The sequence below is a fragment of the Dromaius novaehollandiae genome, chromosome 7, assembly GCF_036370855.1.
Source record: "Dromaius novaehollandiae isolate bDroNov1 chromosome 7, bDroNov1.hap1, whole genome shotgun sequence".
Taxonomy (NCBI): Eukaryota; Metazoa; Chordata; class Aves; order Casuariiformes; family Dromaiidae; genus Dromaius; species Dromaius novaehollandiae.
The window spans coordinates 18,275,001-18,288,648 of NC_088104.1; the positions used below are offsets into that span (position 1 = coordinate 18,275,001).

At 59.1% G+C, this 13,648-nt stretch overlaps 2 protein-coding genes across 5 annotated transcripts in view; one reads left to right on the forward strand and one right to left on the reverse strand.

Annotated features, from left to right (window-relative positions):
• Positions 1–5,255, forward strand: part of ARPC2 (actin related protein 2/3 complex subunit 2) — a 23,742-nt gene extending 18,487 nt beyond the window's left edge. For 2 of the 3 annotated variants that reach the window (XM_064514773.1, XM_064514774.1), the window contains exons 8-10: positions 1,963–2,063; positions 2,782–2,882; positions 3,165–3,288. In XM_064514773.1, coding sequence (XP_064370843.1) covers positions 1,963–2,063; positions 2,782–2,882; positions 3,165–3,273 — 311 coding nt within the window. In that variant the 3' untranslated portion in view covers positions 3,274–3,288. Of the gene's footprint in view, positions 1–1,962; positions 2,064–2,781; positions 2,883–3,164; positions 3,289–4,813 lie in introns of those variants that run through there. The other variant, XM_026095318.2, reaches the window with a different exon arrangement.
• A 959-nt stretch (positions 5,256–6,214) lies between these two features.
• AAMP (angio associated migratory cell protein) lies at positions 6,215–11,899 on the reverse strand. Of its 2 annotated transcripts, XM_026095297.2 has the most exons (11): positions 11,738–11,898; positions 11,025–11,180; positions 10,375–10,494; positions 10,042–10,181; positions 9,436–9,580; positions 9,146–9,229; positions 8,726–8,841; positions 8,152–8,255; positions 7,285–7,375; positions 6,826–6,980; positions 6,215–6,492 (listed from the first exon to the last, which is right to left on the reverse strand). In XM_026095297.2, exons 1-11 carry the CDS (start codon positions 11,823–11,825, stop codon positions 6,417–6,419), a joined length of 1,275 nt encoding a protein of 424 aa, XP_025951082.1. In that variant the 5' UTR covers positions 11,826–11,898; the 3' UTR covers positions 6,215–6,416. The 2 variants fall into 2 exon arrangements, with proteins under 2 accessions (XP_025951082.1, XP_025951092.1); XM_026095307.2 differs by lacking the exon at positions 6,826–6,980 and having other exon boundaries at positions 11,738–11,899.
• Positions 11,900–13,648: the final 1,749 nt, after the last annotated feature.

Consider the following 13,648-nt stretch of genomic DNA (forward strand, 5'->3'; position numbering starts at 1 on the left):
TCCTCTCTCCCCAAACTGCAAATGTAAAACTTGCACCAGTGCTTTGAGAGGGGCCAGCAGGGGTCCAGGCTGGAAATGGGATGCTGCACACTGATGCTGGCACTAACTGGGAGAGGGACATGGGAAAGCACCTGCTGCCCTGAGCTTCTACCCCCATCTGGCATTGGCTACTGCTGTTGCTTTTGAATGATCCAAGCATCCTGCAGCTGTTTACAAATTAAAAAATAATCTGCTTTGCTTTCTGCACCTCCCCTGTGTGTTCAAGTGAGTCTTTAGGGGCTGAAAGGGACTCTGGAGTTGAATGCTTTCGTATTCTGCCCTCTTTGCTCCCTCACATGCAGTACATCCCTCTGCTGTATCAAGTCAGCTCAGCTCTGCTCTTGGCATTAAGGCATGGAAGTGAGACAGCAAGCCATTTGGTGTCTGCTTGCAAAATGTGTTCAGCTGTTGGCAACAAGGGAAAGATGGCTTTGTTGTGGTAGTGTAGAAACTTGAGCTTGCTTGTGGGCATGTGAATATATTTGTAGTTTGCCCAGCTGCAGATATCTGTGCAGCATTTGATTGGTAGGGGCAGTGAGGGCAGGAGCAGGGCTGGGAGCTCTGGTGCTCCAGCTCTGGCTCTTTGCTCCAGAACAAACACTTCCATCTCTGATGAGTCCCTTCCCGCAGCTGTGGAGGTGCTGCTTTGCTGGCCTGCAGAGTCATTACCAGCAGCAATGCTGACGGCTGAGCTGGGCATCCTTTGCTGTTCCTGCCTCGCTCCTTCCCAAGGCAGCAGGTGCTGACTGCTGGAAGAGTTCTTCCCAGTGAAGACTGGACTGGCTTGAGCTGAGGAGTCCAAACCATGCCCTGTTCACAGGGAAAGGGCTCTCCCAGAGGAATCGGGGACCACAGTGGGGTCTGCGCTTAGGCTCTCGCTCAGACCAATGATCCGGCAGTTTGCAGTTTGGAAGTAGAGCACAGACACTGCTGGTAAAAGTGAAGTTCACTCTGCCCTCCACCCATGTGGGGAATGGTGTCTCAAGGTCAGGGCAGCTCATCAGCAATACAATAGCTCTCTAATAGCAGGTTGTGGACTGTGAGAAAGATCTTGGTTCTTGTCTGGAAGCAATTTTTCTGTTATCTGATCTGACTTTCCAGGGGAGATCATCAGTGAACCAAAAGGTCTTTCAGCCCCTAGCACAGCACCAGCCTGTGGAAGGTGCGAGCCGCTGCTGGGGCCTCGATCCCTGGCCAGCGCAGTAACCAAGTCTGGCTCTGTCACAGGCTGGTGAGCTGCAGAGCTGGGATCCACCATCCCATAAAGGTGCAAATGACTGCCTGAGGGGCAATGTCCAAGGGCAGATAGTATTCACATTAAGCTGAATCCCAGTACAAACGTAGTGCCCATCTGCAGTGCAGGGTCACTGTCGCTCTGGTTAGCCACTCATGAGTTACTCCCGCTCCTTCTGCGTTTAGTGAGAAGAACAGGGGGAAAATCTCTTAAGAGAAAAACACTCTTCCCTTTTGTTGGGAGGCCAGCAGGGTGGTCCAGTCCCACCAGCGCTTTGTTGGTGTCTGAGGGGTGCAGAGCAGCCTGGCCATCCCCATTTACCTCCCAGCTCTCCCCTCTTCACTTCTCCCCAGCCCTGAAGTAGCATCTTGCAGTATTCTCCAGTGCTGTCATCTCTGGGCGCTTGGCCTTGCCTGTGTGTCCGCCAGAGTGCACAGCTGTGTCCAGGCTGCTGGGAGAGACTTTGGCGCGTGACAGCAAGTGGAGAAGTGCTGCTAAGCCCTGTGTTTAAAATCCCAAGTGCTGTTTAATCCTGGCTTGCGGCACAGTAAAGGGCTCTTTGCAGAGAGCAAAGTAGGCTTTTTGAAGCAGTATGCCTAAACCAGGGCTGTCTCCAGCACAGGGGGACCTCAAAGCCCTTTCGTAGCCTCTGGAGGCAATAATGGTTTGTGTGGCACCTTTTCTTGCAGTGTTGTTCCCCCGTCACACCAATGCTGCTGCCAGAGACAACACCATAAACCTGATCCACACGTTCCGGGACTACCTGCACTATCACATCAAGTGCTCAAAGGTACCAAGGGGACAGGGAGGAAACAGGGGAGCTTTGGCCTGTCTAATCTGGGTGCTGCTAAGGAGGGGAATGGAGCAGAGGGCCCCTTTGAGAACTCACTAGGGCCCAGTGGTGCCCTGCCCAGTCATGCAGGGATGGCATATGATGCATCCATCCTCTTCCTCTCTCTGCTCTTTGGCACAGTCAGCACCTGTTTGCTTCCCATCGTAGCGGCAAGGTAGGCTTTTCCCTTTGAGTCTCTGTGAGTTTCTGTCTCTGAGAATGGAAATAGGGAAAACTGCTCAGAGAAGACCTAGCTTTGACTAGGGCTCAAGCAGTAATTTGCACTGCTGACTCCTAAAAGTAGTGAACTCCCCTTGTCCTGCAGGTTGAGGGAGTCTGATCACCCACTGTGGTCATGCTGAACTAAGTGCCTTCCCAACAAGGAGTAGAAAGATAGCTTCTACCCCATGCCCACAAACAGCAGCTCAATACAGGTCAGGTTTCCTAATGCCCCAGCTCCTGGGGAGTCAAGCTATGAGCAATACCTGGCCAACATGAGTAGCGTCCCTCGCTGGGAGTGTTCAGAAACACCAGCCAATCTCTATGCTTACTCATGCTCCAAGACCAGCCCTGAGCATCTCAGAGCTGTGACCCTGGCTAGCTGCAAGACACACCTGAAATCTGGGCCGTGAAGACAGGACCCTGAGTGTCCCCGTTTTGTTCCAATGAAACGCAGGCCTATATTCACACGCGTATGAGGGCGAAAACATCGGATTTCCTCAAGGTGCTGAACCGTGCCCGTCCAGATGCAGAGAAGAAAGAAATGAAAACAATCACGTGAGTAGCAAAGTGGGACCTGGCAGGACCCTACCAGCCCCAAGCTCACTCCTCCTCAGCTCAGCGTGCTCTGGTCCTGGGAGGATCAGGATGCTGTAAGGATGGCCAGATTGGGGCCTACTGTGCTGGGACCCCATCTGATAAGGAAAGGGGATGCTTTATATTGAGGTGCTTGCCTGTGGTGCCTCTGCAGGTGAAGGACTGAATCTGGGTGCGTTGGCCTCCCAGGACCCCTGTGCTCTCTCCACCACACTCGCTTACTGCTTTGCTTGTTCTTTGCAGGAGCAGTGTCCATGTCAAACCCTGTGCTGGCAAGTCCTTTGCGAAAGAAGCCTCGCACAGGGAGCAGAGCCAAAGGCAGACAGGCAGCGCAATTGAGGCCAAGAGATGAGACAGCGGATAGGTACAGCAGTAGGGCACCCAGCTGGCCCATCTGCCAGCTCTGCAAGGGCGAGATGGGAAGGATGGGGTTGTAAGGAGATAGTATAGCCAGCTCCAGTGCACCGTCTTCCTCATGTGTGGTTAGTGTGGAGCCAGTCTTGCCTAGGTTGCAGCAGGGCCTTGGCAGCCCTGAATAAGGCTGGTGCTGGATAGTGGCTCTGGGCAGGCCGGAGGGTGGACAGAGAGCCCCGGTGGCGCGTAGTGCAACTTGGGCAGCATCTCCTTCCCCACAGTGCAAGAGAGGTGACTGCGCATGGGGAGCAGGCAGACTCCTGGTGCAGGGGGCTGGTTTTATCTCGCTCCCAGGTTCAGCGCTGTGCTGCCAGGCACCCCTGGGGGCTGGATCGGTTGGCAGGGCATGCAGAGAGCGCTGCTGTCCCGGCTGAGTGGGGCATGGCTCTGCAAGGTCTGGTACCTCCCTTGTTCCCCCCTGAGGTTTGTGGGGCTTTTGCCCGTTGTATTAAAGCTGGTTGACTTGCATGTAGAGCAGCTGTTCAGTAGCCTCTGGGGTGGTGTCAGTCCCCATCCAGCCATGAGTTCCTATTTTGTCTTCATTAATTCTCCATGCTCAGCAACAAGGAGATGCCTGCTAGCTTTGCTGCCCATCCTTAGGCCAGAGCTTAGGTGGAAATCAAGGGAATTTTGCTGATTGACTGAGCCGTGTGTGGGATCAGGTGGCCCCTCAGCACAGACAGTCCAAATATGCAGACAGTGTTGCTCACAGGGGCCAGCTTGTCACTGGGGCAGTGGCACTCCTTTACCATCCATGTGAGGAGCAGGAGACATGCACAAGCAAGGGTCGTGTAGCTGGGGGGAAGTGCTAGTCCTGGGTACTGTCCTGGGGGGGGGGGGGGGGGGGTGTTACTGTGCTGGCAGACAGCTGTCCTTCTTCCCCATGAGGAACAGCGCTGTTGGCTCCCAGCTCCAACTTGCCAGGTCCTTCCTGGGGGTTTGCAGTCACTGGAGCTGGTTCCCCATGCCCTAGGTTCTGCAGCTCCTTGGAGCCCCTTGCTGCCCTTGGCCAGCAGATCGCTGGTGTCTCGGGCCAGAAGCATTCCCTGGTGACCGTTCTGGCTGGCTGTGGGGGCCTGGCTCCCTTCTGTGAATAAAGCAGCCCAGAGTGATGTGGGCAGAGGAGGGTGGTGGTGTGAACATGTTTCCCTTGTGTACTTTAGCCTCTGATCCTAGACCCTCTTGCCACCCTCCTTGTGTGTGTCCTGGCATTTCCTCTTTGCTTGCTGCTCTGGGGGAGGGGGGTTGTCCCACCTGCGAGCCCCCAACCCTCCCCATAGCCCTGAGAGCTGGTCACTGTGTGCTTTCTGCATAACAAATGCTTGTGCGCTCCGAACCAGCAGCATCTACATGACTTTGAGACCTTGGTGCCTGCCCTGCAAAAAGCCACGTAGACACCCTGGGGCACCTAGGGATGGACAGATGCAGCAAAGAATGGCACCGGGGGTCCACACTGACCTCTCTTTGTATCCTTTCAGGGGGAAGACGTTCACAACCCGTTAACGTCGGGGTCACTGAGGCTGCCGTGGAGGACAAAGGTTGGGGCACTTGCTACCCAATAATCGTAGCTTTTAATGTTGCACCTCTGTGGGCTCATAAGGAATTCAAGCAATCGGGGTCTGTTTGTACGACAGTTTGGGGAGTAATCTGCAGAAACGAGCTGTGCTTGCGAGGACTCGATCGTTCCAAGAAACAAAACCTTAATCCCAGTTTGATTGACTTAATTTCTTTCCTTTTTTTAATTTTTTTTCCTTTTCAAGCTGTTTCGCTTTGCAATATGTTACTGGAAATGAGTTGCAGTATTTCTTATGAAAATAATGCAATATTAACTTGTTTTCTTCTGAGTATTTGAGTTCAAAACTCCTGTATCTGAAGAAATACTGTTGGGATTCATTAATAAAGGAGATCTTTCTATCTTAAGGGGCTGCGTGGGGCTTTGGCTTGTTCAGTTCACATGGTCTTGTCAATGAAGGTGTGAACAGGTTTCCCTTGTGTACTTTAGCCTCTGATCCCAGACCCTCTTGCTGCCCTCCTGTGTGTGTCCTATGTTGGAGCTGCAGTTGGGTTGGGGAGTTGGAGCTGTGTGTGGCATTTGGAGGAATTACCATATCTCAGAGGGAATTACTTTCTTCTGCTGGTAATCCTAGTCTTTGGAACTGAAGTGGGTGCTGTGCTCTGAGGCAGCTGTGAGATAGGTGTCAGTGAAGCCACAGAGAAGGAGCTCTCTTCATGGGGAAGTAGAGGTTGGAGCTGTCCTGCTTTCTGCTAGGGTTTTGCATGTTGAGGATGGGAGGCTGAGCTGTAACTTTGGCCCCCCTGGGGCTGACACAGCCCATCCAGGCAGCTTGAGCTGGGAAAAGAGCCTCTCTGCAGCTTGCCAGGAGCAGAGCGCAGATGAGCCAGAGCAGAGTCTGCTTGGCTTTGAAGGGAGTGAGGAGCCAAGCCTTTGGTGCTGGCAGTGTGATGACCACAGCTGCCCAATAGGGCCTACATGCCTGTGCCTAACATCCCACCACATGCAAAAAACATGTAAATTGTTCCCTTGTGCAAATGAGGTGCTGCTGTCGTGCCAGGGTGTGCAAGTCCTGGTCCCTAACTGGCTGTGGCAACCCAGGACAGTGCTGAGTAGGATCCATTCTCCTCCCCACCCTGCAGCCAGACCCCTGGGTCCCTTGCTTGTGGCTCCTTGCTGCTCCCCCCCCCACCCCCTGCCAGAGTCCCCATCTTGTCCCACTTGGGCAGAGGCACCCTGAGAAAGCCTCCAGGAGTTCAGGGAAGTCCTAAAATTCATGTGGCAAGATGGGAGTTGAAGTCCTGTACCCCCATCCTCCCCCAGAAAGAGCACCCCCTTCCCACAGAGCAGAATGGATAAGATGTAGTTAAGTGAAATAATTTATATAATTAAAAGACATTTTCATACAAAACCCCAGGCTCAGCCCCCAAAGAGCAAGGGCAGAGTGGGGCAGGCTGGAAAATTACAAAGCACACGCTGGAGAAGGGGGAATAGCCCCCACCTCCCCTGTCCCGCTGTACATGAGCCACCCAGCAGAGCCAGGCCACCAGCCCCCCCCCGCCCCAGCCCTAGCGATCTGGACGCTGGACGCAGAACACTTTGGCTTGGTGGTCGCCGGAGGTTGTCACCACGATGGAGGCATCCCTGGGGGGAGACTGGGCTCAGAAATGTGGCTTGGGGCTTTGGGTGCCCCTCACAACCCCCTCGCACCCCCTTACCCCAGCTCCTCCCCAGCTACCCCTGGAACACCCAGCTGTCAGTACAGCCCTTCTCTGCCCCCACCCCCACCCCCATCCCCCAGGATGTGTGGCTGTCCCCTCCTCAGGCCCCACCAGCACCCAAACTCCCAGGGGCACCCAAAGAAGAGAGCTCATGATTTGAGTTCCCTAGGCCATGGGGCCCCACAACCCATGGTTCCCCTCTCCAGCAGCCTTAGCAGAGGAGGTAGGGGGCCTGGGGGGGGGGGTCCCTGCTTACTTGTTTACAGCGAAGTCGAGGATTTCGGCTGAGTGCCCTCGGTACTCGCTGATAATCTTTCCCGAGCGGGCATCCCAGAGCCGCACGGCCCCATCCAGGCTGCAGGTGTACACCACAGCCGAGCTCTCCTCCCACAGCAACTGCACAATTCCCGACTGGGGCGTGGGGAGGGAGCGAGGTGAGCACGAGGGACCCTCAGCACAGTCCCAGCTCCCCCCCATGGGGCCCCCTGGGGCACATGCACTGCATGGGGGCTGCAGCTGCCTCCAGGGAGCAGCGAGAGCAGCCTGAGGGGCTGAGGGAGAAGCACGAAACAGGGAACTAGTCCCAGACCAACTAGGAAACCCCCCTGGGCTCCAAGGGAGGCACCGCTGGGGCCAAGCTGAGGGCCTGGGGCTTGCAGAGTTCTCCTATAAGCTTAGGAACCCCCAGCCTGGGGCAAAGTGACTAGGGTGGTACCTCATGTTGGCATTTATGTCTCAGACTCTGCGTGGGGAGGTCATAGATAGCCAGCGTGCCGTCCAGGTAGCCCACAGCAGCCAGTGGCATCCTGCTGGGGCAGGGGAACAGGTGTTAGGGTGGGCTTGAAGGAAGCAGGGACGAAAACATGTGAAAGATCGAGACTGAAAGCACAGCCTGTGCTGAGGCTACAGCACATCAAGAAGGTGAAGGACAACCTGATGTCCTAGAACAGATGATGAACAGGGCTGGAGCCATGAAGTACCCCAATAAGGAAACCAGTAGGATATGAAAAGCCAGCAACTGGCCTAAGGTTCACAAGGGACAAGACAAGATCCTGCTAGGAAAGATCCCTAACAGCTATGTCAGAGAATATCGCATCCAAACTGCAATTTGTTAGCACTAGCCCTGAGAGACCCAAGCAATGCGGCGAGGAGTCGACAGTCACTGCCGCTCGGCCTCCAGGTCACGCACAGGTTAACCCAGCCAGGCCCAGGTTACACACATCTGGTGCTGGGGAGCACAGGGATGAGAGAAGTGCTGGAGGGGAGTGCAAGGGACTGAAATTATGTCTGATTATAATAAGTTTCCTCTCTGTAAGGTCTGGCACTGTGTTTTGGTGCACTGATTTCCTGCAGGGAGAGCCTGGGAGATGAGTAGTTAAAGCTGGTGCAGGACAGGGTCTCCCCATCTCCTCAGGGGTATCCAGCAAGGGACTGGGAGGCTTGCCTGCCTCAGCAGCACAACCCTCCTGGAGAGGTCAGGGTAGGCCCCCAGTGTGTGTGGCAGGGGGAGACATGAACCCCTCTGAATGAGGGGCCATCACCCTCCTTCCATGCCACATGCCCCTGTTTCCCCCATACTCACACGTTACAGAAGCCCAGCGACTCCACAGAATTGGACTCGGCCTCCTCGCCCTCGCCGGCAGGGGGCTTGGGGGCGATGCTCTCCGTCTTGAACACGCACACCACCTGGAGGGAGGTGGATTGGTCCCCACGGGCAGGGGAAGGGTCTCCCCAGTCTCACAGGGAGACCCTGTCCTTAACCAGGATCGAACCTACAACCCCAGGCTACTGAGGGCCAACCCCAAAGCCTCTGCCCCTCGGAGCAAGGGACAGAGGTAGCTTTTTGCCTAGGAGCCTGTCAGGGAGCCCAAGGGGACCACCCGCACAGCTGAGCGCCCAGCCCAGCCCAAGTCCCACCAGCAACCCCCAGGAGGAAGAAAGTGGTTTTGTGTTGGCCAAAAGCACCTCCTGCTGGCTGCTCTTGGCCACTGCAGGCTTGCTCTTGGCTGGCAAAGCCAGAGCCACCCTGCCCTGCATGGGGCTACTCGCCTGCCCCAGAAGCCTGGGAAAGGGGCCTCAGAGGCAGGATTCCCCCTTCCCCTGTCTCCCAGGGCCTCTTAGTCTGGTTCCACCAGCCAAGGCAGGCGCAGACTCACCTTGCCCGTGGCAGAGTTGATCAGCTTGGCATGACAGTCCACAGAGCCCGTCATGATCAAACTGCCATCGTGGTTGCTGGCCACGCACGTCAAGGGGTCCTGGTGGCCGTCTTGGCCTGCAGAGGAGAGCAAGAGCAGCGTGAGCTCCACACACCCTCCCAAGGGGACCCAATGTGCCCTGAAACCCATGTACATCCTCCTGCTGCCTCCATGGTGCCCAGCACCCCTGTGGCAGGGACCAGCCACCCAAGGAGAGAGGGGTAGTTCAGCATGGAAACCCAGCCAGTACACCCAGGCCTCCTTCAGCAGCCCCCAGCCTCATAAGGTGCCACCTCTCCCCCAGGACAGACATCAGAGCCCACTGGAAGGGGCCATTCCCCGACTAGGAAGCACCCCCCAGGTGATTAACCCCTTTCCTACCTTTCAGCACATGCAGCGAGGTTCCCTGCTTCAGGTCCCAGATGCGCATCGTCCCGTCTTCATATCCCACCACCGCTCTCTTCCCTGGATGAGACAGAACTGGCAGCTAGAGCCAGAGCCTCCCTCACCCCTCCACCTCCTGCTCAGCCCAGACTGGACAGAGCTGGGTACCCCAGGGTGCCCCCTGGCTCTGCAGAAACAGGGTGGCATGTGGTTCCAGCAGGACCTGCAAGGGGCCTCATAGCCAGAGCTAGTGACACTCCCCGCTCCAGACAGCCTCTGTGCCTCACCATCAGGCAGGATCCTGCCACACGTGGCCGGGCACGCAGGGCCCTGGAAGGTTTTGCAGTCTCCGCTGGGGATCTTCCACATCCAGGAGTTGCCGTCAGCCGTGCCCGCCAGAAGGACATGGGCTTGAGGGTGCCACTCCATCCACTGCGCAGAGGGAGGGACAGGCTGTGTCACAGGGTGGCCTTGGCCTTAGAGGACCCCAGGGAAAGGATCAAACTCCCCCTTGCCCTGCCCTGGGCCCAAGTACAGCCATACACAACCCCAACCCTGAGCCTGCTCTCGTTAGCTCCGTGCTCAGCTTGGGCCTGCCCTGCTGTGTGCCCAAGCCCTCTTGGTGTTACTGTAAAGGGAGTCTTGAACTTGGAGTTTCAGGGGCCTGAATCGGCCCTGCATGCAGCAGCCCGGAGGGGCTTCAAGGACTACATGTTCACACTGTGCTGAGCAGTGCCAAAATCTCCAGTGATGACTTTGCTGGACAATGGTTCAACTGGCAGGACCAGCATGGGCCAACATCCACCCCAGCCACCCAGTAGAGAACAGAAGGGAGAGGAATCAGACCTAGGTCCCAGATGCCAGCCCCATAAGAGCCCCATTCAGTCACTCACCTCCAAGTCCCCCACTTCAAAGGACCACACTTCTTCCTTGGTATCCACCCGCCACACTTTGATGAGCCCGGACATGTCGCCCGTGGCCACAAACACAGAATCGTGACTGAAGCCAGCACAGGTGACTGAGTCCTTGTGTCCTAGAAATGGCAAGAAGCAGGAACTACTTAACTACCAAATGCAGCTATGGAGGATGATCAGGAGCTTGGCTCCAACAGAGCCCTGGGTGGTGAGAGAGCACATCTGGAGACATGCTGCTGGGAAGGGACATGCCATAATTTGGCCCCTATCATTTCCTCCAGCACACAGGATGCTCTGGCCACAGCACCTCACCTGAGCATTCGAACAGCAGCTCTCCATCACTCAGGTGCCACACGAAGGCCTTGTCATCCTCTCCGCCTGTCACCGCCAGTGTGTTGGTCTTGGGGTCAAGACTAACGCAGAAAACAGAAGCTGTACAGAAGAACAGAAAGTAACTACGTGGCTCAGACGCCTCATGCCCCACCAGACATTGCCAAGGGCTCCAAACCACACAGTAACAGGTCTGGACAAGATGTCACCCAGCTGGACTAAAAACCCAAACACTGGGGATCAATTCTTCCCACTGGTTGGCAATTTGGGCCCTACCAGAACAGTACAGCCTGTCTGCTGACCTCAATGCTAGCTGTAAAAGCCACGCTAGGAAGCCCTGAGGTCTGACTAGTGCCTGGAGCAAAAACTCTACTCCTGATAAGGAGCATCCCCAAGACTTCCACAGGAAGCTTCTCTACAGCAGTGTAGGGAAGAAAGAGCAAAGCTGAAAGCACCCAGCTCTGGATCTTGATAACTGGCCCAGAAACAGTAGGGAGACAGCAGGCTGGCAAGGCCCTGCCTGCACTCCCTTCCACTGTGGAGAAGGGGGGTTGAAGCAGGTCCCAGAGGGCAGCACCCCCCAGGCAATCACCTCAGCAGAGCCCTGCTGCCCACCCAGGCCCACTACTCACCTGAGTGCAGGGAGAACGTGACCTCGCTGTCATCCTGCGCCTCCATGCTGTCCTCCACCCCTTCATCATCCTCTTCTGTCTCCCAAGCCTCAGCGTCAGGCTCATCTGCCCCCTCATCGTCAAAGTCCACGTCCTCCATCTCATCGGCCAAGTCATCTGCAGAGAGCTAAGGTCAGTGCCCGGTTCGCAGCCAGCACCAGAGCCAGGCCAGCCCAGCCCAAACAGGGCAACCAGCAGCGGGCAAGGGCGAGGCCTGGGGGCGGCCAGGGCCAGCTCAGAAGGATGGAGGGGCTTGATCCAGCTAAGGGGAGCAGCTCTGTGGGCAGAGAGGGCTTCGGGCACGGGCAGCAGCCAGTCACCGCTCCCCTGGAGCAGCCAGGCCGTGGGGAAGGGGCAGCAGGGGCTCTGCTCGCTCCTGGGGCTCTGGGGACAGCGGGTACCGCAGAGCAGCACGCCCCAGGCAACTCCGTGTGCCGTCGCCGGCTCGTGCAGCCGCCGCCGGCCCCAAAGAGGCCGCAGCAGGCGGGCGGCGGGGCACCGGGGGAGACGGGGCCGCAGCCGCGGCCCGCTGCAACCCCCGGGGGAGGCCCCACGGCCAGGCCCGCACAACCCCGCCCCGAGCGCCGAGCCCGGGCCTGGTGCCCCCCGGGGGAGGCCGGGTGCCCCCCGCAGGGCTGGTGCTGGTGCCCCGGTCCGGGGGCGCCTCGTCTCACCCGGCCCGGGCGGGCCCAGCTCCACCACCTCGATGATCTCCTCGTCGCCGTGGAAGCCCAGCGCGCCCGGCTCCTCCGCGGGCTCCATGCCGGCCTGCCCGCGCACCCGACCCTGCTGCCTCCGCTTCCGCCGCCCGCCCCGCCCCGGTCAATCCCCACCCACAGGGCGTCCTGTTTCAACCAATCCCCGCCCGATGCCTCACCTAATCCCCGCCTCTCCCCTGCCTGTCCGCCAGCAGGATAGGCTGACGCCGTCCCGCGCGGGGCGATGTGGGAGTTGTAGTTTTTCGCGCCCCTCCTGGGCAGGGCCCCCTCCCGGCGGCACCCGCGAGGCTGACTACAACTCCCGGCACGCAGCGGCACACCTGGCGCGCGGGGCACGCCGGGAAGCGGGCTCCGTGTGCGATGGCGGCAGCGTTCCGCGGACTACGGGGTAACGGGAGGCGGGGGGGTGCCGGCAGCGGGGGCGGGAGCCCTGCACCTCGCGATCCTCACCACACCGCCCCGCCCTCGCAGCCCCATAGACCTTTAACCCTACCCCCACCGGCCCGGGCAGGCCCCGCCCCTTGGCTTTGGCCCCGCCCCGCCATGTTGTGGCGTCCCTCCTAGAGCCCCACTTCCTCGGAGGCTCGGCCACGCCACCTCGTGGTTTTGGCCACGCCCCCTCGGGCCCAGCCCCCCGGACTCCGCCCGCATGGCCACGCCCACCTTGACCACGCCCCCTCCCGAACCTGACCACGCCCCCAGGTCCGCCCCCCGGGGGAGGGGGCAGGGTGGGGGTGCGGGCCCCCCTGGGAAGGGGGCAGGCCCGGGGGTCCCGGGCCCAGGCGGCCAGCCCGTCCCTGACCCCCTCTCTCCCACCAGGCCTGGCGGCGGCAGCACACCCAGCCGGCGGGCCGCCCCTGGGGGCCCGGCTCCTCCGGCAGAGCTGCCGGCGGCCGGCAGAGCCGCGGGCCGGCTCGGAGCCTGGCGGGCAGCTGCCCGAGGGGGTGGAGTACATCCCCTCGCGCAGGGGCAAGAACCCCATGAAGATGGTGGGGGTGGCCTGGTGAGTGGCGGCGGCACGCGGGCGGCGGAGCCACGTTTGCTGGGAGGGTGGCGCAGCCCCGGGACAGGTGCCGGGGGGCTGCCATCTGTGGAGGGCCTCAAGGCATGGCCATCCCATGGCCGCCCCACTCTGTTGCTGGTGATCTGGGGACCCCAGAGGCCCCTTTCCACCACCACCATGGCAGCTGTGGGGCCGTGGGTCACGACTGGGGTCCCTGGGGGCGCCCAGGGCTGCAGCACTAAGCGGGGTGGGTGTCCATCCCATCGCAGGGTGGCACGGCGCCTTGTTTCCCTGCCAGCCCTCTCCATCTCCTGCCTGCTGGCTGTCCCACAGGGCCATCGGGTTGCCCTCTGGCATTGTGCTCTTCCTCCTGGCCAAGCGTCAAGTGGACAAAAACCGCTTGGAGCAGCTCAAGATCCGCCAGAAGATGATGGAATCCAACGAGCGCGAGTACGAAACGGAGCGATACAGAAGGGCAGTCAGGGGGGCGTAGCCAGGCTGCCCCCCAGAGCCGGACACCTCAGTGAGGACAGGCTGCGGCCCTGAAGGGTCGGTCCGGGGAGATGCCTGCCCTGCTGGGCCTGTGGCACCGGGGCCTGTGCTCCCCTCTCCAGCATGCATAGTGGTCAGAGGGTGCTGGATGGGGGCAAATAAATCTCACCCTTGGGGCAAGGTGAGGGAAACAGCCCTGTGCTGCTGTCATCACTCCCTCCGCGCTCAGCCCCAGGCTCTGCCTGCCCCCACCTCCTCTCCCACGGGAGCGTTTCCCAGCTGCGCTGACTGCCCTGCGGCTCGGCGCCGCGGCGGGCACTGTCGCAGGGTGTGCGCAGCCGCGGCCCAGCCCTGCCTGCAGGGGCAGGAGG